Below are 22,935 nucleotides of genomic sequence, written 5' to 3' on the forward strand. Positions count from 1 at the left end.
GATACCGGGTATTAACCTAAATATTCAGGCACCAGTCTTGCACTGGTTTAGAGATGCTTAATGAACTGTGCATAGACTTTCTGAAGGCCGCTGTGTTTCTATAATCTATATATATATAGATAGCTGTTCTAGTAAATGGGACCTGTTGACTGTAAATACTGTTTTTTTTCCCTCTGAGCAGCAGAGCTATGTTTGGAATGCCATTGCTGTGCTAGCTGCTGGCTGCTCTTTGATTTGCAGGTTCTTGTGAGGGCAGTCTGTTCTGAGAGGTTGGAGGACAGAGTGTGGAGGATAGGGGGGTCCGGAATACTGCTTTACACCAAACAGACATGTTCAGCAGAGCAGTGTGAGGGCTTCTGATACTCCAGAGAAGCTGTGATTAAGTGGAATGAACATTAGAACAGATCATAAGGGACATCGGTTCAAAAACGCTGTGATATGCAAATTTACAGAACAGGCTCAGAGGTCAAATTCCACCCCACTTAACTCCAGTGAGCTAAAGCCACAGTCTGTGAAAGCTGTTGTTTTTTACCAGCTATTGCTGTCTCCCCTTTATTGATCGTGTTTCTAATTTAAGAGCACAGCCTCAGAAATGTTTTATTGACTGCCTGGATGAGAGGAAAAAACACAGGTGAATACACTGTCAGTAGCACACTTTAATAGACAAAGTACATTTCCTGAAATGATGACATATAAGGTTTGACCTTATGGAGGACCACATAAAGTGCATTCACGCTGGTTCCTAATTAAATTAAAGTATGGGTTAAAAATAAAACATCAGCAACATATACATTCTAAAAAAATGACAATGAAAATTAAATGCTGCATGGAAGACAAAAGAAATCAAACTCAAGAACCCAAAGTATCTCAAATGGTTGCTGCATGGTTTTACGATTTCCACACTCATAGTGGCGCCTCTGGTGATACCACTCATAGTAAAATCTTTAAGTCACGTCTGGAATGCGCTCAATCCAAAGGCCATGCATTTTCCTTTTACATTTAATAGCTGAACTCTCAGTCTCTTGATTTGTATAGCTGAACATCCAGTGCATGTCAATGTCACTCCTCAGTCAAATCAGAAGTGAGAATTCTGTGCTGAAGGCCTTTTGTATGGCAACAATGAACAAACAGTAGTTTTTCTTCTCCCTTTCAGTAAGATTTCATATTGGCTCTCGGAATGGGGTGCATCATTATTCGGTTCCTTTAAAGAGAAGAAGACGAGCATTGTGAGAGTTGTGCTAATAAGCAAACATAATGTATTTTCTACAAGCTGGATCTGAAGTGTAGTGAGCTGATGAAACAGATAGGACATGTCACTCTCTTTTGCATCCAGCAGGGGCTACAACTCACTCATACACATCCGTGTGCTTCATCCGACGGTAGAACTTGGCCAGCTTGACTGAGAAGATAATGCTGGGAATGAGGAAGACCATGCACCAGCCCAAACTGAACCAAAAGGCATTCTGGACACAAAGGAGAAGCATCATGTGTACATTCAATAAAGTGGGTGTATACTACAGCAGTCCCATGTAAGGCCTAAATGAACTAAGAGCAACATAGTCTTACCACAGAGTCTACCAGCTTTGTGCAGACCAAATTCTCTGCTGTGTCGACAGCTGCAGCCACTAACCCACAGCGACCCACCTGCTCAGTGATCTGTGATCAGAGTACAATAAAATAGTCCATTTAGACTGGAGGCATGCCACAGTGCACCACAATGCCACACTCACACAATGTACACTGTATTTATAAACACACAAAAGTCTGTCAGAATTTTGGAGACTTAGAAATGAAAAGTTAAAACTCACCGTGTAGTTTGCCCACTCAGCAAATTTTGTGAGGATTCCCATCTGACTATCTATAAATTCTCTTGTTTTCTGTAGAAGAATGTTTAGTGGTTTAATGTTTTACAGGAATCACGGTTACTACCTAACCAACTAATCATATACCAGTATTGGTGTCAGAATAATACTGATTTTTAGTTTACAGAGTACTGACAAAAAAAAAACTTAGTTAGCAAAATATTTAATATTTTCAGATTGCTTGAAAGAACAGCTCAAATTACATAAAAAGCTGAATAAATAGTTTGCTTTCTGATAATTTGGTTTCTGTTTGGTTAACATGTACAATGTTACAATATAAAATACAATAATTTAGTACAAAGCATTGGGCCTTAATTATTACTATTAATTTAAACATAAATATCATCTGATATTGTGATACCATTGGAAAATATTGAATAAAATAAATACACGGTATGGCCAAAAGTATGTGGACAACCCCTCCTAATTGTTGATTCCAAGTGTTTCAGCCACACCAATTGCTTACATTATAAAATCAAGCACACAGCCATGCAATCACCATAGACAAACACTGGCAGTAGAATGGATCGTGCTGAAGAGCTCACTGATAAATCAGTTCAAGAAATTTGTTCCCTGACAGATCTGCCCTGGTCAACTGTAAGTGCTGCTGCTGCGAAGCATCTAGGAGCAACAACAGCTCAGCCATGAAGTGGTAGACCACGCAAACCTGCAGAGCAGGCCGCAGTGCGCTGAGGCACATAGTGCATACAACCCGCCTATTCTCTGTTGCATCAGTCACTACACAATTCCAAACTGCCTCTGGAAGCAGCATCAGCTCAATGAATGTGCATCATGAAATGGGTTTCCATGGCCGAGCAGCTGCACACAAGTTCACTATGCACTATGCCAAGCGACGGCTTGAGTAGTGTAAAGCATACCCCCACTGGACTCTGAAGCAGTGAAAACATTGTTGCTCTTCTGATTGAATGGGCACACAGACACACTTCAAAATCTTGTAAAAAGCCTTCCCAGAAAAGTGGAGGCTGTCATAGGCACATAGAGAGAGGGCAACTCCATATTAAATGCCCATGGTTTGGGAATGGGAATGTCCAATAAGCTCATTTAGGTGTGATAGCCAGTTGTCCAAACACTTTTGGCCATATAATAATATTGAATCATGATGTTGAATTTTATCTTAATGGCCCAGCACTATGAAAGAATAGCGTTCTTTTATATCACTCAATCAATAATCTTAATATTGTGACTGTTGGGAGTGAGTTTAAGGAAAGTTAAGTCAAACGACCATCTTGTTTAATCTGACCAAATACAGCCATCATCTAACTGCATAATCAACAGCACACTTACCGATTTCACTATTTGTGTTGTGTTGTTGTTCAAAAAATCCTGAGCATAGCTCACTTTCTGTAGAACATCCTCCACAGTACCCTAAAGCATGGATTGAGGAGGAAAAGTGTTGCATTTAGAAATGTAATTTTTATAACTATTGCCTATGCACAAAATTCATTAGGCTGCCAAAAGTGCTCAGTATTTTAGACTGGCCTAAAATACTGAGTGCTGAAAAAGAAATCATCAGGTGCTTTCTTAGACCTCTAAACATTCCAGTGTTAACTTACATTGACTTGTGATGACTGGACACTTAAACGCTCAACTGTAGACTTCAGCTGCTCCTGTAAAAACAACATGCTGTAAAAAAGTGTGCTTTGTGTCTATACATACACAATAAGGGTAGCATTCAAGCTAAATTCAGTTTCAGTATCATGTCTCTCATTCTGAGTAAACGTACCATCAGAGGATTGATGGTGATGTTGATCTGAGTCTGGATGAATCTCAGGTCATTGGCCTCATTCTGGAGTTCAGTTTTAATAGTGGTGTTGGTCTAAGCAATAAGGAACATTATATTACCTGGCGGTTTTGCATAATTGTCAAACTAGTATTCATGTGCACTAATGTTTGGGAGATCCCCCATACAAATGCTAAACATTAATGTCATATTTTATGACATTTTATGACAAATAGCAAGGAGCAAAATAGAATTACTCACCTGGTTATTAGCTAATCTATCCAGTTCGTCTGCAGTCAAATTCAAATCTGTTTTTGAAAAAGTATTAATCTAAAAAGCAACAGATAGAAAAGACATTTTAGGGGTTATTACATTTCTGAAATAGACTTACTGAAGTGTATTCTTGCGACTCGGTGGTCCTCTTCTTCTATAGAGCTGACGCTGTATAAAAGAGATAAATAGCTGAGCTGCTATTAATGAGGACCTGTACCTTCTGGATGATGCTGCTGAAGTTCACACTGCTGGCTCTGGTGGAGAAGTTGCGTAGCTGGTTCTGTATCCCTGAGCTGAGCAGAGTGATGTTGGGCAGACTGATTTGACTCTTCTCAAAATCCTGCTGGACCTGAGCTGTATACTGTTACAGTCAGAACAAGAAGAAATTACTTACACAGGATTGTTTGATGACTGAATTACTAAAACAGTCTTCATCTGCAGGGTAGCACATGTTCTTACTTTGGAAATATTAAGAAAGTCATTGAGGTTAACAATCTCTGCCAGGTGTAAGGTGTTCCACAGGGACTCATTCTTGTGGCAGTCACTGTGGAAAGAGATGTAATGCAAACAACAAATGATGAAAAGTAGTGGAAAACAAAAGAAAAAAATTGCATATACAGTGGCTGTAGAAAGGCAATTATAACATGTGTGTGTGTTCAGCCAATAGACAGTATATTCCATATTCAGCCATCACTACTTTTTCAAAGTATATATATAAAAAACCTTGTATCTCCATTTTTCCATAAACATACCATAATTAGTTTAGTTTCTAACATAATTTGAAAATACCTGTTGCCTTTCTACCTTGTGTGTAAATGTCATGATGCCCAAACTTACTTGGAAAAAGTCTGGTTCCGCTGACTTGCATTAAAAGTAAAGTATGCTTTTTCATATATATATATATATATATATATATATATTATATTTCAGCAATACATAATGTCACTTTGTGATGATAAGTTTCATAAATTTTGAATCAGCACAACGTGAATGAACTAAGCAACTCCTCAGGCTGGATAAAGCAAGTGAGTATTTGAGGGGTGGTCATATGACTTGTTGACCTCAGGATATGAAAATACATGCCCAGTTGGTAAAAAAATAGCAAATCAACAAGAATAACAAAGGAATGAACCCAAACTGGACCTTCATGGGTGATTGTTACAACTACAGCTCAGTGTCTGTATTTAAGAGCTTTTTGAATCAGCTCTCTGATTTTATGGTCACATGGTTGCTGGTTTCCAGCAGTGCAGTGCCTGAGGAGTGTTCTAGTGTTCAAGGTCAGCTGTGTTGCATTAAGGTTGTATTTGTGTATTAAATGAGTGAAATCCCCTGTTACAATATCCAAAATGTCCTGTAAATTAATACAAATTACAACTTAAATGCTTATATTTAGTCTTGTGAGTGCAAATCTACAATCTAATTTTTTCCCTGTATGTCCTAGGGGTTTCCTGAGCCCTGCTTTATCAAAAAGGACTTTTGGCTCCAATACACCACCAAGAGGAGTAGGCGTCCCTTTCACATTTTCATTTTTCCTTTTTGCTTGGTTATAAATTTAGTTTGAAATATTAAATATTTTTTGTTGGTATTTGGTAGACATGGCAGGCAGCAATGTTTGCTGGACAAAGCATGATTGTGCTTGTGTGACTCACTTATACACCCCAGTGATTGTCAGGTTAGTTTTTAGTCCTAGACTTTGAGACAGCTGGAGTTCTGGAATTACACCTGGAGTGTCAATGAACTGTGTTAAAGACACAAGCATGCACATACACACACACAAAAACATGCACACACAAAACCAGACGCACACAGACACACACACACAGTTTCATCATGTTAAATACTGTAGTTTGTGTGATTATACATGATGTTACTTCTGTCATATGGAGAAGCTGAGCATAGAAATGTATGAATATATATTTGGGAAACTAATGCGGAGAGGTCTAGAGAAATATACAGCTTGTCACCCTCACATATATCTCAAAAGTTTGTTTTACCTGAAAGAGCTCCCCAGTCCGCCATGGCACACAGACGAGGGTGTAAACATTCCCCCCAACTACGAAGAGTATCAGCACTACTATCATGAAGATCCAGGAGAATAAGAAACTGAAACCCACGCCTCTGAAAACAAACATGAAAGTTTTCAAGGTCCTGTTGGAGCTACATAATGAAGTATTTTGTAAAGAAATTATTTTATAAAAAAGATAATGTGATGATATTATCTTCGTATTTCAACAGAATACGCTGCTTCACATATCATTGCTGTCTCAACAAAATGTGAAACCTTAGAAATGGTAACTTTATGGGAAAGACCCATTGTATATTTGTTATGAAAAATAAAATAAACAAAAAAAGGTTTTCATAGGACAGCGATATGCACACTATGGTCTGTTATGGACCGTTCTACCAAATTATTTCAAACTGAGGTTGTACAGAGAAAAACTATTTAAAAAAATTATTAAGTATTCAGACCTTACATATTTACAAGGATTATGCTATGATCTATTTAAACCCAAGGCATTAATAAGCTAAACATTAACATTAATAAGCTAAATATTTACAAAATCATCATTTATAGCAGTGGTCTCCAACCCTGGTCCTGGAGATGTGGTAATATTAAGTAGGGAGTGACAGCATGTTAAATGCAGGTTGGAATTAGACTCTGCAGGAAGGTAGCTCTCCAGGACCAAGGTTGGAGACTACTGATTTATAGGGCACTTTCTAATGGGAGGCAGCTGTCCTAATTTTTTTTTCAATGTTGTTTTTTTTATAATACCTTTTTGATTTCTGTTAAAGTGAAGTTTAAAGATTTAGATCTAGCATGAGTTTAACTTTAAAGTTACATTTTTTTATTTAAAAAATGTCAAAATGAAAGAAGTGCAAAGCAAGCACACCAATCAGGGCACAGCACGCACTTTGTTTTGAGCTTGTTTTGACCCGTTGGACATACCTACCCAGTGCAAGCATGCAGTTCAACGTCAGTGCAGCAGCGTTTGGGAGTGCCTATTTCTACAAAAATGATGGAACTAACCTAACTTTGTGTAAATAGACCACAATATAGAAATATGTACACATATGCAGTTATGACTGGCATGTGTCTTTTTTCTGAATTAATACAAACACTATTTCATTTTATAGTGAATTTGTTTTTGCTAGTTTATGTTTATGAACAGAGACCTACAGATGCAATATAGTAAAGGAAAACTCATTCGTGAACCTGAGTTTAAAGCAAGATTCTATTAAACTTAAACTTGTAACGAAGTTGCAAAAAAACTGAAACTTTACTTGTTTGCGAAAAGTTATTTCATAGCCACTTGGTTCTACCTAATGGGAATTGTTTGCCTTCAGTGTTTTGTGCTTATGATAATTTTAACACACATCAGCGTCAGACTAATTAATGACATTCTACTAAAAGATTGGTTTACCAAGAGTGACACTAGTGTATTTTCACCTAAAATGAGTTAATGAAGCAAGAGTCTTGTTACAAAAACAGTAATAGGACATTAGAGCCATAATTAATCTTTTAGTACTTACACTTTTGATACTTAAGTACATTTGAAGGCAAATACTTTTGTACTTTTACTCAAGTGGAGGTCTAAAGGGAGGACTTCTACTTTTACTGGAGTAATATTTTACCTTGGGTATCTCTACTTTAACTCAAGTGCATGATTTGTGTACTTCATCCACCACTGCTACTGGAGCACAAAAAAATTTAGTCAATAGGCAGAGGCTTATTTAAGCCACACCCCTGCATTTTAGAGCAGGAAGTGAGACATCCCTGTCCCTCATGGCCACATGGTGAGCAATATGATCCCATTGTTTTGAAGTCAACGTGTCCCAAAGTTTGAGAAATACTGTGTAACCTTAAGAATTATCACTACAGAAACACATTTTCTGCAAATAAGTAAACTTTTTTTGTGTTTTAATAAATATTATGATGTTTAGCTGTTCAAAGCTGTGTTTGCTAATTCTGTACTGACCACTCTTTTTGAGTTATTCTCAAAATCAGCCTAAATTGTCACTACTTGAACAGTCATTACTGAGGTGGTATTATTGTGTTGGCAGTGACAAAATGAAATGTTATAATTATTAAAAATTAAAAAAAATTATACTTAAGGCATAGGGTCATTCAAAGCAAAATGATTTTAGTCTAAAGTTCAAGTCAGTTAAAAGTCTCTAATGTGTTCTGAACTCGGAACCAATTTGTTAGAGTGATCCATACACTAATATCATTCAAGGCAATAACAGCAGGACTAAGCAATCTCACTTGGGTTTTTTACTCACGCCATGAGAAAGAGTCCTCCACAGTTAGCAGTGCTGGAGCGGTCAGTGGGGTCGTCCTTAGGCTTAAGTCCAGGTGGGCCAAGCAGCAGACCCAGGAGATTGCACACAACCACCAGCAGAATCAGACAACACAGGACCAATGCGACAATCCACCTACACACACACACACACACACACACACACACACACACACACACACACACATACACTTAATTCTTGCATATCTTTCTTTGTGTTTTGTACAAAAAATAACTTTGTAACCATTAAAATTGTCAGAGAATCCTCTTGTAGTAAGTGCTAAGATTGTGCAAACTCTACCTGATTTGCTCTGCTGATTTTGCGTGATGTACGTTAGTACTGATGGATGTCTGCACATCGCTCAGTGTGCTGGAGATGTCGGTCAGTGTTTCATATGGAAGATCTGTAGCCACCTGTGAGACCTGGCTCTTTATGTTTTGCAGCTGCTGTTGAATCCCTGTGAAAGCCAAAAAAGTCCATAAAGTACATAAGACACTGTGCCGTGCTGAAAAACACCACGGTGTTAATGTCTTCAATGAACGGACTAACATGCAAAGTAAAGAAGAATGAGTCATCATGTGTCATGTTTGTATGGATATTTTAGTGTAACGTTTCATCTTTTGAGCAACGTCTATTGTTCTGCTATAAGGAAGAAACATAAAAGACAGGTCATACACACGTCTCAGGTAAATAAAAGCACAAAGCTTCAGAACAGTATAAGGGGCATATCAGATAGTCAGATGGAAACCATTGTTCCTAGAAAATGCCAAACAATAGTCTTACTGCATTCTCTACAGTCGACACTTACCCTGCACACTGCCTCTGGTTTCATTTGTCACCCTTTGGGGAATGCTATCAAAGAAGTCTTCCACCTGTGAAAGAACAATGTATGTCACTGAGTGGTTGATATAGGGCAGTGTCTGAACTAGACCACATTCTAGCAGTAGAAATAAGGGTATTCACTTCGGACATCCTTTAACAAAAGTGCTTGATTAAGCTCTGATGAACATATATTATGTAGCTACACTACACTTAAAAAACAGGGGGGTGCCACAACGGGTTCTTTGAGCAATGCTATAAGAGAACCATTTTAGCTCCCTTATAGAAGACGGGTGTAAAGAACCTTTTAAAGGTATAAAGAATCTGTGCATAATGTAAATGTTCTTAATAATTTAAGGGTTCATCTTACAACCTTCACATTATGTTGAGGTTCTTTAGGGCTCTTTACACCCTCACATCTCATTCACAAAAATGTTTCTCTTAAAAACCATCCACTGAAAGGTTCTTTAGGGAACCAAAAAGGTTTTTTCTATGGCATCATGCAGAGAATCCTTTGTGGCACCTTAATTTTTAGGGGTGTAGGGTGGGCAATAGGACGATATGTCATTGTTATCATGCTACACTTTAATGAGTAAATCAAGATTAATGGCAGTTCTAGAATAATGAACAGATGCATATATGACAAAAAAGACATTAAAAGAAAGACATTTAGACCAATTATTCCTGTAAACAACAACAACCAGGGTATAGTAACTGCATATACTGCATGGTAACTGACTGGATGTCAACTCATTGTGCTATTATCTTATTTATTTATTTTTATTGATTCATTTCTTTTACCAATTGTTGTGGGAAAAAAAGTGGAGCTATTGTTTTGATGGTGCATTTTGTGGGTGATTCCATGATTGGGATGCCATTTAGTCCTTGTAACTCTCAAAAATAAAACATTTTGCATTTTTCATTATTAAATGCTTTCAAACAAAGCACCTCATCAGTCAATATGACAATATAATTGAAAATAAAGAAAAAATCATGAAACTTTCTTCTCTTCTCCCTATGATCTTCTAGAAATTCAGATGAGGCAATTTTCTGTTGAACTGTTGACTTTCAGATATTTTATAGAGCTGAATAAGTTTGGGTAACAGGGTTGAGTGAATTTCCATACCCCATTATAGATGACTCATGACAAATGATGTTTGAAGCATAAAATGTTCAACAGATTCACATCTTACTGTAAAAATAATCATTATTTAACAATTTTAATAACATTTTTAAAGTGTCTTAACGTGTTATATTTATTATGTAGTTACAGGGGGCTGGGATAGCCAAAATGCTGTTTTCCAAGTGTTAGAGATAGATTTTATTAATATTTAAGTTCTTTATCTGAAATCTGGATATAGGATGTTGTGAAGGAGACGTTATCCATGTCCTTTAAGTTTACTTTACATATACATTTGTGACTGTAATATCAGTGGGACACAAATGTCACCCCAATCGAGGAATCACCCTAGTCTGTTATGTCATGTCATGCCAAGTATCATGATTTCATATTTTTGCCATATTGCCTACCTTAAACTAACACAACCATAACTATTACACTTTGACTAAATTCAAGAAAATGTCTGTATTTTTAAGTGTGTTTTAAAAATCTCACTTTCTTAATCTGCGCATTCAGGTCAGCGTTCACAGCCTGGTCCACAGCTGACTGGAGCTCAGTCAGGTTGGGTGTCTGTTGTGAGAGATGTTGCATAACAATTATTGTATACATAGTGGCAAGGAGCAAGGGGCTATTTTAGATGAAGACAGGCTATAATGATTTTCCACTATGACCTCCTATGGTCAAAATTGTGAAATCTACAGAATTTCAACTGACATGCTATATATTTGACACCAGAGGGCAGTAATTATTCCTCTTTGATTCAGTGGGGTGTGCACGCTTGTAAGGGTATATCCTACATTTGTTCACCATGACAAAACATCTGACCAGCTGGTATTTATGAAGCCTGCGTCTGTTAGATAAGAGAAAGGTTTCTAAATGAATAGCAATTCATAGGAAGCTCTGCCATGAAAATGCAAACCACTGTCTGCACTATGTTTATGCTTTTTGTGCTTGGCCTCGATGGGAGCCGCGGGTCTAGCATTGTATTTAGTGACGCCCATTGTGCACATACTGAGCAATCATAGTCAGGCAAGCTGAGACAAAAATGCTAACAATCCACACAGTGCCTGTAGCATCATAAAAAGATGTGTCAGAGCACATTGGGATACCTTTGGACTTGTTTGCTCGTAACTGTTAATACTGTTATGTCCACTAATTCTCCTGTGTAAGATTGACAAACAGAAAAGAAAGAGAATAAAGAGCCTCGAGAGGCCACATGGACCACTTAACACTCATTACTCAATTCCCTAGTCAGGTTTCTGCTGCTCGTTCCACACAACAGGTCAGATTACACTTACATTAAGGTTTGTGTCCAGGGACAGGCGGTCCAGTTTCGACTGAAACAAGTCACAGCCCAAACAGTTTGTTTTGTGCAATGTGCCATTTATGCGATCTCTCACTGAAGTCAGATTGGCCTGCAGTACTCCCAGTTCTGTCTGCAGCTGCGACTGAGTTCTGTTCAACTCCACTAGCAACAAACTGGTGCTGTTCACCACTGCAATATCAAAAACATTAAATGTAAGTGAAGCATATATTAAAAGGAGTAGAGGAAAAGGGTATAGCACACGCACGCACACACGCACGCACACACACTGTTAAGTGTTTCCAGACTAAGACAGTCTCAAGACCACCTCAGAATGTTTCAAAACTGACTCTGAACGTTACATTCTGTAACAGTCTCAAAATGTTTCCAAACTGACTCTAAATGTACAGTCTGCGACTGTCTCAGAATATTTATAAACTAAGACTGAATGTACAGTCTCTGTCTCAGAATGTTTCAAAACTGACTCTAATTGTAACAGTCTGTGACTGTCTCAGAATGCTTTAAAACTGACTCTGAATGTACAGTCTGTAACTGTCTCAGAATGTTTCAAAACTGACTCTAATTGTTACAGTTTGTGACTGTCTCAGAATGCTTTAAAACTGACTGAATATACAGTCTGTAACTGTCTCAGAATATTTCTACACTAAGACAATGTACAGTCTGTAACTGTCTCAGGATGTTTCAAAGCTGACTCTAATTGTTACAGTCTGTAACAGTCTCAGAAAGTTTCCAAACTGACTCTGAATGTTAGTCTGTAACAGTCTCAAAATGTTTCCAAATAGACTCTAAATGTGCAGTCTGTCACTGTCTCAGAATATTTATAAACTGAGACTAAATGTAGTCTGTAACTATCTCAGAATATTTATGAACTGAGACTGAATGTGCAGTCTGTAACTGTCTCAGAATATTTATGAACTGAGACTGAATGTACAGTCTGTAACTGTCTCAGAATATTTATAAACTGAGACTAAATGTACAGTCTGTAACTGTCTCAGAATATTTATGAACTGAGACTGAATGTACAGTCTGTAACTGTCTCAGAATATTTATGAATTGAGACTAATTGTACAGTCTTTAACTGTCTCAGAATATTTCTGAGTTAAAATTCTGCATTTGTCTATTCAAATAAACTTACTGTTCCTTCATATATATATATATATATATATATATATATTATATATATATATATAAGCCTAATATGAAGGCCCTCAGCAGGCAGATAATATTGTTCCAGCTCAGATTTTGTTGATGTCCTTACTCCAGACTCAAACCAGCAGTGTTTTGCATCCATTAGTGCTGTAAACAGTGTGGCATCACCATGACACCCTTCACAGCATTTTAAAGCTCTTTTGGTATTATGCTTATTATAATGACTTGTGACATTTACTGCAAAAAGTGAAACATGCAGCTTGAAACATTTCATTGTTTTGTGTTACCCTACTTACTAAATATCTCAAGAGACTCATGGCAAATAAGAAACAGCTACCTAAGTCAAAGGTATGCTGATTACATTTTTTAGTGTTAGTGAAATCTGCTTGCTATCTAGGGTGCAAGTGGTGCAGCAGTCAAGAAGATGCTGTTAAACCTGAGAAACTGCAAGTTCAAAGCTAACAGACAATGGCCCGTATTCACAAAGCTTCTCAGATTCGGAGTGCTGATCTAGGATCTGTTCCTATCATCAAGATCATTTTAAATAAAACATGAATCTGTTCCTAAATCAGCACTCCTACTTCTAGGAACAACGTGAATGCGGGCCAATAGCAACAAACAGAAAGCCGTTCTTAGAAAATCTTCAGCTTCAGTACTATCAACCATTAGACCTCAAATGAAGGCTGTTAAACACACAATGCCATGAGAAAGGAAACTGCTGAATGTTTCTGGTGAATGCTATACAGAGCCCACAGTTTGAACACAGAAGTGAACAGGATATAAATCCTTGAGTTGTTCCAAGTCAAGCTTTAAAGTAGGACCTTGAACAAACAGTGTAGTTGTGAGATATCCGTATGTAAGTTTCAGTGACAGCAAAAGGCTGAGTTTACTTAAAAATGCAGAACGTATGACTATTTATTTAGTTTGGCACAACTTATAGTCGTATACAAAAGTTTGGGCACCCCTGATCTAATGACATGTTGATTCATCATCTAGACTGAACACACTTCTGCACATTTCAATACGCAATTACTGTTAGGGAAAAAATGCCATCAGAAAAATGGCACAGTTAAGTTTGTTCATTGTAGAGGATGTAGAGGAAAGTTTACTTAATTTCAAAATCTATCAACAAAACATGCAGTTTGACCAAGAGGTGTTCAAACGTTTGCATACGACTGTAACTACTTACAATAAAATGACACTTAATGTTAGAGGTAAGCTCACAAACTATTTCTTTATTTTAAGGGGTTTCTTAAATAATATTCTCTTTTACCTTGTGCCATCGTTCGAACAGACTCCAGGCCAGGTGTGAGGGGGCCTTCTAGACCATTTTGGATTTGTTTGCCAAGAAAGTGACCACTTCCTGTAGAATGAAAACAGGATGTTCTGTGTTACTTTTAAAATCTTTTCCTATCACAGCAAACAGTTTCACTTACAAACTACACTCCATTTTTGTAGAGACGTATGAATGCAAAGATTTTTTTTTTATGTAAAGAAGCTCCACATAATGGTTCTACTCAAATGTAAAGGTTTTTCCAAGAACCATTTAGAAACCAATATGTTTGGGAGGATTAGGGGCTTTAGGAGGGTAATTACATGGACACAACACACAGTCACATGCATGCGAGATCTTTGACTCACCATTTATGTGGCATGTGACTTCATCCACAGTTACAGAGCTCTCATTCAGCACTTGGTCGATTTGCTGCCCGGACACAACACAGAAATTAAAGATGTTAGAAGTCTACGTTTGCTGCTCTGTAACCAAAAGTACACTGAACACACACATTTGGCAAACATCTCAACAAGGAGCCAATGCTAAGTTAAGTCTTATCACAGAGACTTGTCGTGAAACTGTTGACATTTCATGTGTAAATACTCCTTTAGGCAGTCTGGCGCTGTACGTTTTACATTTGCCATGAAACAGAATGTACTTTGCAGTTGTCCTTTACATGATGTTGAGTCAGCTTGTTAGGACAGAAGCATCTCTCGTCCTGAATCCAATGGTATGAGAACGTCCAGCCTAACAATGAAGTAACTTTGCTTTCCGTCATTATCGTATTTACCTTGGGAACAGTGTTGATGTAGCTTTGTAGATTTTCTAAGGTGTTGCTGACTTCACCTACACCAGTCTTCACACTCTCTCCAGTGTAGGTATTGCTTAAGAACATGCAGATATTCCCTGCACTAAAAGCAGACATGAATGAGAAGGACATCATCTAATTAACACAGACATTGTATTGAGATATATGAAAGGTTATATTTGCATTTAGAATATGATAATGCTTTATATTTAGTTTGGATAAAAGGTAACAAAATAATGGGAAGCAATAAGATGTCATTACTGCTTATCAGAGGTAGATGATGAGTAGTAACTAGTCTGCTAAGTTACTGTTACTTAAGTTCCTAATTCATTTTTTGGGTTTAGTTCCATTCTGTTCTGTTGGTGACAGAATCTAGACTGCTTTGTTGTTTATTAGCATTATCATTTTATTTTACACCAAAAGTATCCCAAAAGGAAAAGCCTAACAGAAGTCACTTCCTATGCTGATAGATGCTGCATGGAACTCAGTACTGGAGTATTTATTTATTAATTTTTGGACCAGGCATTATTCTATCACAGTTATTTTTGTCGTGCTAATTCTACTTCAGTCATTATTTCATTGAATTAAAAGACCCATGTCCTACATTTGTCTTGTGTTTTTCACTTCACACACTGTGGTTTTATTTACCAAAAATGTTTATGATTGATTTTACATGACCTTTTTCAAACCTCTCTTTATCCCTTAAACAGTGTCTTACTGTGCCTTTCAGACTAATATTTGTAAATGAGCTCTGTTCTGATTGCCTGTCCTGTACTGTGCCTCTTTCAAAAGCCCGGGCTGTAATGCTCCTTATGAATCCAAGTTCAGCAAGCGTAAGTGGAGCTAAACTGCTATAGGCATATATACATAAATGTATTGGTTTTCACAGCATCACAGTACCAGAGAATTTAAAATGGGCTGTTTTTGTGGCATACTTTCCATGTGTGGACTGTATGAACTGGGAAATGAATGATACGTTCTGAGACTTTGAAAATATGTACATACTACATCAGATTCCTTCCTTTAAAGAAAGTGAGCCGGATTCAGTTTCCATGATATGAGCCATTTAACAACATCTGAAATTAGTTTTAAGCTACTCTACACACCTCGGACTATGACAAACAGTACCATGAAGGTGCTTTTATAGAAAAAGTTCAAAAAAAGTAAAACATTATATAATCTAGTATTCATATGTTGTAGGCATGCAATAATGTGTTTTTGAATGTACATAATTCTCTAATTAGCTCTTGACCTCACCTTTAACATCATAGCAATTTAATTAAGCATAGATTAACGAGGATTTATTTCTAAGATATCTGGTTTGGCACTTACAGTATACACACAGTGATCAACAAAGTTGCCCAGTAAAAGACTCTTCGCTTGCAGTGGATGCTGTTGGTCTGCTTTTGGTACATTCGGCCCCCGCAGTTGCCGCAGCAACGGCAGCAGGCGAAACAGAAGCCAATTAAAGGCATGAGGATGATATAGAGGATCCCAATGGCAACACACACCAGGAAGCCTGCCTCATACCGCAGAACCTGAACACACACAGAAAGAGAAAGGAGAGCTCATGAGGAAAACAACACACTTGTGCATGTGATCAAAAAGATCAAAAGGACCATAGCTGATCTCAATATGCCAGGATATATTACTCCAAATTAAATTCAATCACAGTCACATGTGAGTTTGCCAGTTTTTAACAAGGCTAAAACCCCTCAAAAATAAGAGAGGTTTTAACCATTTAAAATGCAGTGCTAAATTAAATGAACATTCCCTCTGACAATTGTGTTGTTCACTTAATGCAGACCTTTCAAAATATAAGTATTACACTGGAATAGTGCTCAAAACCTAATTTTTTAAAACAGCAGTGAACAGACAGAAACAACCTTTTCACAGAGAACTTCATTCAGTCATTTACAATTAAAAAAAGCAATATAAACATTTTAAGCTTGAAGTTATAAAAGAATCATTCCCTGAAAGAATTCTCCTTTAATCCAAACAGTTGATCAGCTAAGACACTTCTGCTGTCCACTATTTCTTTCTTTAGTTATGCCATGGAGCTACGAAAGTAATATAAGTCTATGTTTCCCTAAAACAGCAGTTGCCAAACCGGTCCTCAAGGACCCTCAGATGGTCTACATTTTTGCTCCAACTCAACTCACAACAGAAAGAGAGAAAGCAGTGGACTGTCTAACTTCCAGTTTAAGAATCACCAACCTACATCATAGACTTCCATTACTTTTTAGCAACATTAGCTTCATAGCTTCAGTACAAAACTAAAGAGGCAAACTTCAAACACTAATTTGTCTTGGCCAAACAGCAACATTTCTGGTAAGAGGAAAATTGACTTTTCGTGATTCCTTTAACAAAAAACTTTACATGATACAATACAGAGCAGCCCATGAAGCTGAAAACTCAATACTGAGGGATGACGAAGCTGAAATTAGGTGGTGACCACACCTGTGACTGCAGTACCAACAAAACCACACAGCAGTTTACTCAACAAAGAAGTATCTCTCATGATGTGTGGTTAGTTTGAGGAAGGCTGAGGGTAAACAAAGCCTCTCTTCAGCCAAAGTTGTCTTTAATGAGGCCTTATGATCACTCAACTTATTCATTATTGTATGATATTACATGATTGTTCAAAGGTTTGGCAACATTTGTTATTCTATATACAATAACAACTTATACAATGTGGATTTAATTAAAAGGCATTTTTATTTATTGTGAACAAGAATTCTGTACTGAACAAGACGGTACCGAATGATAAATATCATCATGTAATGTCTATTTTTTTTATAAAAGGTATCTGCCTTGAGATTTAATCACCACTTTCGAAATATGATGATTTCTGGGTATTAGTTTTTCTCAGTCATTTTAGTCTTCGAACAGCTCTGCTCATCATTCTAGACATTCTAACATTTCGCAATGTTTATTTACAGCTTCTTACTAAATATTTGACAGCTGAGACGTTGTACAGAATTAGCATTTAAGAATCATTTTATATATTTGTCAGCAATCTACTGGTTTTGTATTACTGAAAACATTAATACCAAACTTTAAAACAGTAATTCCAAACTTGTAAAGGGTATATTATATTATATTAATAAGTTAGTGTATCTATGACATAAATCTTCCAAGGTTAAAGAATAAGGCTCTAGTTTCAAGGTTAAAGTGTGAAGACTGTAGCTGTGTGTCATGCATTATATTTATACTTACCTCTTTTATTGTCTCTGTTGTGGCAGTTCCTGAATTCACTATCTTAATAATCAGATCTAAAACAGCAAAAACAGCAAAAAACAATAAATTCTTTGTGTATACATATCCTTGACATAAGAATATTGAAGAGTTTACTAAACTGTGTCATGGTCAAATTTCTCATTTAAGATATTTCTTCAGAATGTACCACTGACTTTTCCTCAAATATAAGCAGAGCCTGCTGTATGATCCAAAACACACTGAGCACACATAACATTTGCACAGAGTACAAAGTAGTATGTTACAAGTAGTTATATACAATATTGCGGCTTATTAAATACACCTATAAGGTAGATATTACTGCTTTGTACATTCTGTGTACATCATAAGTTATTATTATTATTGATATTATTAGCAAAAGTGGTGGCATATTTGAAAAAATGGCACTGATCTGATACAAAGAATTGGTATCAGGCTGATATCATCAGAAAAAGCTGGATGGATATTAGAGGTAAAAAAAGAATGAATAGAATCCAGTTCAGTATCTTCCATTGTTTTTTTCTTGGCAAGTAGAATCTTTATTTTGCTAATAAAGCTTATTTTGTACACATTTGCACAGTAAGTAACTTTTTGTTAAAGAGATTACAGATTTCTTTATTTAAAGGTGTTTCAGGAGTTTGGTATTTCTAAATCGTTATGTTAAACAAAGCTTTTTAATGAAACATAGCTCAATTTTTACCTGTTTTCAAAGAAAGAATATTATCAAATTGGCATTAGTGTCAGCCGATACTCAAGACTGCAGTATCTGTATCAGTTTTGGAAGGGAAAAAGTGGTATCCTGCACCTCTGAGTAAATGTTTATTATAAATACCCTCCACAGTCAGTTAAACCTCTGGGAAGTGATGTCCTTTCTGACACAACGTTCTTCTGTGTAAATTTATTTAAAGCACCTGACAAGAATCGACGTAGCTGTGGTTACAGTAAACCTTAAAGGTCTTTGAGCACCATGCATTGTGTTCAACAGAAGAACTGAAAACCAGTAGTTACTTTGTCTTTGTGTTTATCGAAAAGGAAGTACACTCAACTCATGACCGTTTGCAAAACAATACACAACAGAGCTACGTCAGTTTCTCATATGTTCTGTATCCAAAACATCTCTGGTTTCATCTCCACCCAGAAATAAAAAGCGGTCTGACATGAGTGGAACGCTGGTTTAATTCTACACATTTGGTATTACTGCCACTTTGTGTTCAGCAAGGCATTACAAAGCACTTCTTCTCAGTGCAAATGCAGCTACTTTCTACAGCAAAATAAAGTCATTCAATAACAGGATTCATTCAGCCACAAGGGCAGCATCTGAAAACTCTTGTCTGTGCCAAAAAAAGGAGCTTTCTAGCACTTAAACGGCGCTGGCCTGTCTAAAATGGCATTCTACCAGTTGAGTCACCATGGTTCTTATCAAAATGAAGCGTACAAAAAGCATAGACAAAGATAGACTTCTCAGCCTCTGTTCATTTTCCTGTTAATGGCTGATGTGAAGTTAATTGAGTGACATTAAATAATTGAAGAAGTTCTGGCTTAAAATGTTTCCTTCTTTCTTCAAGCCACGTGAAATTTGGTTTACTAGTTCGATAAATCCTCCTTCCATGGATAAATTAAAAGGCAGGGTTACTCATCATGTAAATCATCAACATCATAAATGGAGCACTTCCTGTAACTGTTCTCTTCCTCCTTTAAATAGCAATCCAGAGGTTTGGTCAGCAACTGCTTAGCTGAGGGTTATGGTCCCTATCTTGGATTTATGAGCTTGTACCGAAGAAACATTTACAACTAAGAGACTTCCTCACAGCAGTAATGAAATAAGAAAGAACATGAGTAAAAGATTTTAGGCTATTAAAAGTCAAGCACTGTTTCTAAAGAAGAACTATCCTCCTTCAAGAAGTTGTGTTTAACTACTGATTAACCTGCAGCATGAGCAAGGTTTAAACATTGAACAGATCTAATTTGACTTACCACAATTACCTGAGTATGACTGAAGAACTAGAAAATGATGTTAGAAAATGAGCTGACCTTTAGGGAAGGGGTTTGATTGGACAGACTTCAGGAACGAATGGACGATCGATGACATAAAACCCCCGTCAGCAGAGTTCGGCTGGACAGACCACTTCCCAGGCATTTCCAGTTCTGGTGGAGTTGCCCTTACCGGGCAGGAGGGCTGTGCGGTCATACATGGCCACAGTGACAGCAGCAACAAGCTAAGTATCCCAAGCTTGTGCCGTCTCACACCGGCCCCCATTTTTGCAGACAGTAGATAAGCAATGTTTTTTTTTTTTTAACTCATGGTCCTATCTGTCTCTTTTACACCTCATCTGTGAATGAAAATGAAGAGAGTGTAATAAAAGAACAATGGTTTTGAGTGTTGATGTACAGTATAAAAGTTCATCAGCATATCATCACTGTCCAAAGAAAAACACATCTCCAAAATAGCAGCTTTACAGGAGAGGGCAAAAAATGCTCTTAATTTTTAGTGTAGGTTTATGCAAAGAGGTTTTATTCAAAGTGATTCTGAAGCATTTCTACTGGTCCATTCATCAGGACATCACTACACAAAGGACAAATGCCGTCTTCAAAGGATGTAGGAAAATAAAAATGAAAAAAAAAAATACATGTATGTTTTTTTTTGGAAAGTGTGATATGTTTGATCACACTTTTAAAGAACCATCCATTAAAAAGTTCTTTGGGGTGATGCCATGGTAGAACCACTTTAGGCTCTTTAAAGAAACTTTTAATGGATGGTTCTTTAAAGAACAATTTTTATAAGTGAGATAAACCTCAATATAATGTAACTGTTCTTTATCAAGTTTTTTTAGAACCATACACTCTTAAAGATGGTTCTTCGGGGCTTCTTTTAGCAGAAAAAGCAGAGGCTTCTTTTGTTTAAGAAAATGTTCTATACAGAACCATGAACACTCAAAGAACCCTTTGTATGTTTAGAGGGTTCCTTGAATCATGAAACGGTTATTCAGATTGATAATGTGCTGTAGTTGGTTCTTAATAGAAACATTTTGAAAACAGTACCAAAAAGGGTTCTTCTGTTGTTACTTGCTTGACATCGTGACAACAGAAGAATGCTTTTGAGTGCTATATAGAACCATCTACAGCACATTCTCCACCAGTCAAAAGAACCATTTCATGACGCAAAGAACACTTTAATCATACACACTCAAAAATGATGGTTCTTCAAGGGTTCCTTTACTAAAGAAAATGTTCTATAAAGGAACCATGAACATTCAAAGAACGCTTCCCATGATTAAAGGGCTTTTTGCATCATGAAATGGTTGTTCAGATTGATGGAGAATGTACATAAAAGGGTTCTTCTGTTGTAACAAGCCTGACATCGCAACAATAGAAGAACACTTAAAAAAAAAGGTTCTATATAGAACCTTCTACAGAACATTCTCCAACAATCTGAAGAACTCTTTCACAATGCAAGGAACCCTTTAATCATGGAAAGGAACCATTTTCTTTACCCTTGAAGAACCGTCTTTTTTGTATGTCCAAGCCAAGAACTATTAAGAGACCTTTAAGTTTAAGAGTTTAGGGAGGTCAAACACACACACACGCAATAGACAATTCTCTGTGATTGCTGTGTTGTGATAGCCCCCAGATGGTACATAGATCTAAAATGATCTCTCCCAAGCAAAACCATTGCTCAACTAAATGTTAACATCTTTAGACGTTACAAGATTTGATGTTGCCACATTCACAAGATTAACATTTCAAAATCACTTGCCAGTTCCATCAAATAGAGAAGTTTTAAGCAAATGTTGTTCTCTATCCACTGGCACAGAATGAAACCAAGCACTGTTTATGTGTACACAAAATGCAAAGTAGGAGACAAACAGAAAGAGAGTGAGAAAGTGAGTTAAGAGCAGAGTTAATGGTCATCCAAACATGTAAACAGAAAAGTGTTGCGACAATACCTTTTCTCTCCTGAAAAAGGCTCCTGCTGAGTGAATCGAGCAGGTGTGGCTGGATCTGTGCTGGATTTTCGGAGGTAAAAGAGAGTGTATGTCCTAAAGAAAGCTGATCCCTGCTCTGCTCTGAGTTGAACTTCAATGAGAGTGATAGAGAGAGAGCAGTGGAGGGAGGGAAGTAGGGAGGGAGGGGGAGGGTCTGTGTTAAAGAGTGAGTGTGCAGACAAGCTTTTAGAAATAAAAGGAGGGAGTGGACACAGAGAAGGCTAGAAGGCTAACAGTGAAGTTATCCCACACAGGTAATGCTGTCTTAGAAGATTGTTCAGTGGATATAATTCAGTGAATCAATCATTCCTTATTAAAGATGAGGAAAGAGGAAGAATGGGAGACCTTGGAGTGAATATTAAATGCTGTTGTGAAATGACTTCCTTCATGAAGTGATGAAGGAGCTCAAGCATGTAACGGCACAGCTCAAACATGCAGGAAGTTGCTCCAATGTTTATCTGAGCAGTTCTGAGTGTAATATATGTAATTTCTCAAATAGTTCTTGAACAGTAAGGCTTTAGGATGGAATATACTCAGCATTATAAGGGGTTAAACTTTGAATAACAAATTCAAAGTGTAACCCCATGATAACAAAGCGGTAGAACAGTAGAAGAGTTTAAGATAGATTTACATTGCTGATTTTATGAACAGGATATAAAAACTAAAAAAAGGCCCAGTAATCAAGGTAACCATAGTATTCATGGCAATAAAATCTACTGCGAAGGCGTATTCACAAACGGAAATAAGCAACAACACTACATACAACCCTGTTCTGTATAAATAAAGCAGAGGAGCATCTCCTAGAATGTGCTTGCAGCCTAAGAGCAAACTCTTTAAGCAAAGTGAACCTTAATTTTTCTAAAAAAAAACACCTTACCATCAAATGCTAATTGTACAAGCGGTACAAATGCACATTGGCTTTCTGGCCAGTAAACAGCACTACACTCATCTTCCTCATAAAGCATTAACCTTTGTACCTGTAAACTCTCCGACTTTATCGCTTATCCAATCAGGAGTGCAGCTGGAACTGCATATGCAACCCCC

At 37.1% G+C, this 22,935-nt stretch overlaps 1 protein-coding gene across 1 annotated transcript; it reads right to left on the minus strand.

Annotated features, from left to right (window-relative positions):
* Nucleotides 1-638: 638 nt before the first annotated feature.
* Nucleotides 639-22,848, minus strand: prom2 (prominin 2). Its single transcript, XM_036574248.1, has 25 exons — nt 22,769-22,848; nt 21,853-21,982; nt 19,940-20,238; nt 17,891-17,946; nt 16,004-16,209; nt 14,654-14,774; nt 14,229-14,292; nt 13,861-13,950; nt 11,413-11,609; nt 10,610-10,684; nt 8,984-9,047; nt 8,476-8,632; nt 8,158-8,310; nt 5,871-5,994; nt 5,526-5,614; nt 4,336-4,420; nt 4,094-4,237; nt 3,865-3,933; nt 3,607-3,699; nt 3,437-3,490; nt 3,168-3,248; nt 1,809-1,877; nt 1,567-1,656; nt 1,351-1,463; nt 639-1,201 (listed from the first exon to the last, which is right to left on the minus strand). Exons 3-25 carry the CDS (start codon nt 20,163-20,165, stop codon nt 1,150-1,152), a joined length of 2,472 nt encoding a protein of 823 aa, XP_036430141.1. The 5' UTR covers nt 20,166-20,238; nt 21,853-21,982; nt 22,769-22,848; the 3' UTR covers nt 639-1,149.
* Between the last annotated feature and the right edge of the window lie 87 nt (nt 22,849-22,935).

The sequence above is a fragment of the Colossoma macropomum genome, unplaced genomic scaffold (genome assembly GCF_904425465.1).
Source record: "Colossoma macropomum unplaced genomic scaffold, Colossoma_macropomum, whole genome shotgun sequence".
Lineage (NCBI taxonomy): Eukaryota > Metazoa > Chordata > Actinopteri > Characiformes > Serrasalmidae > Colossoma > Colossoma macropomum.

Coding starts and splice junctions, on each gene's coding strand:
- prom2 (XM_036574248.1), bottom strand. CDS start 20,165: ATGGGGGCCGGTGTGAGACGGCACAAGCTTGGGATACTTAGCTTGTTG. Junction 14,775..16,003: donor TTGATCACTGTGTGTATACT/GTAAGTGCCAAA, acceptor GTCTGCTTTTAG/TGCAGGGAATATCTGCATGT. Junction 13,951..14,228: donor AGTCACATGCCACATAAATG/GTGAGTCAAAGA, acceptor TTCATTCTACAG/GAAGTGGTCACTTTCTTGGC.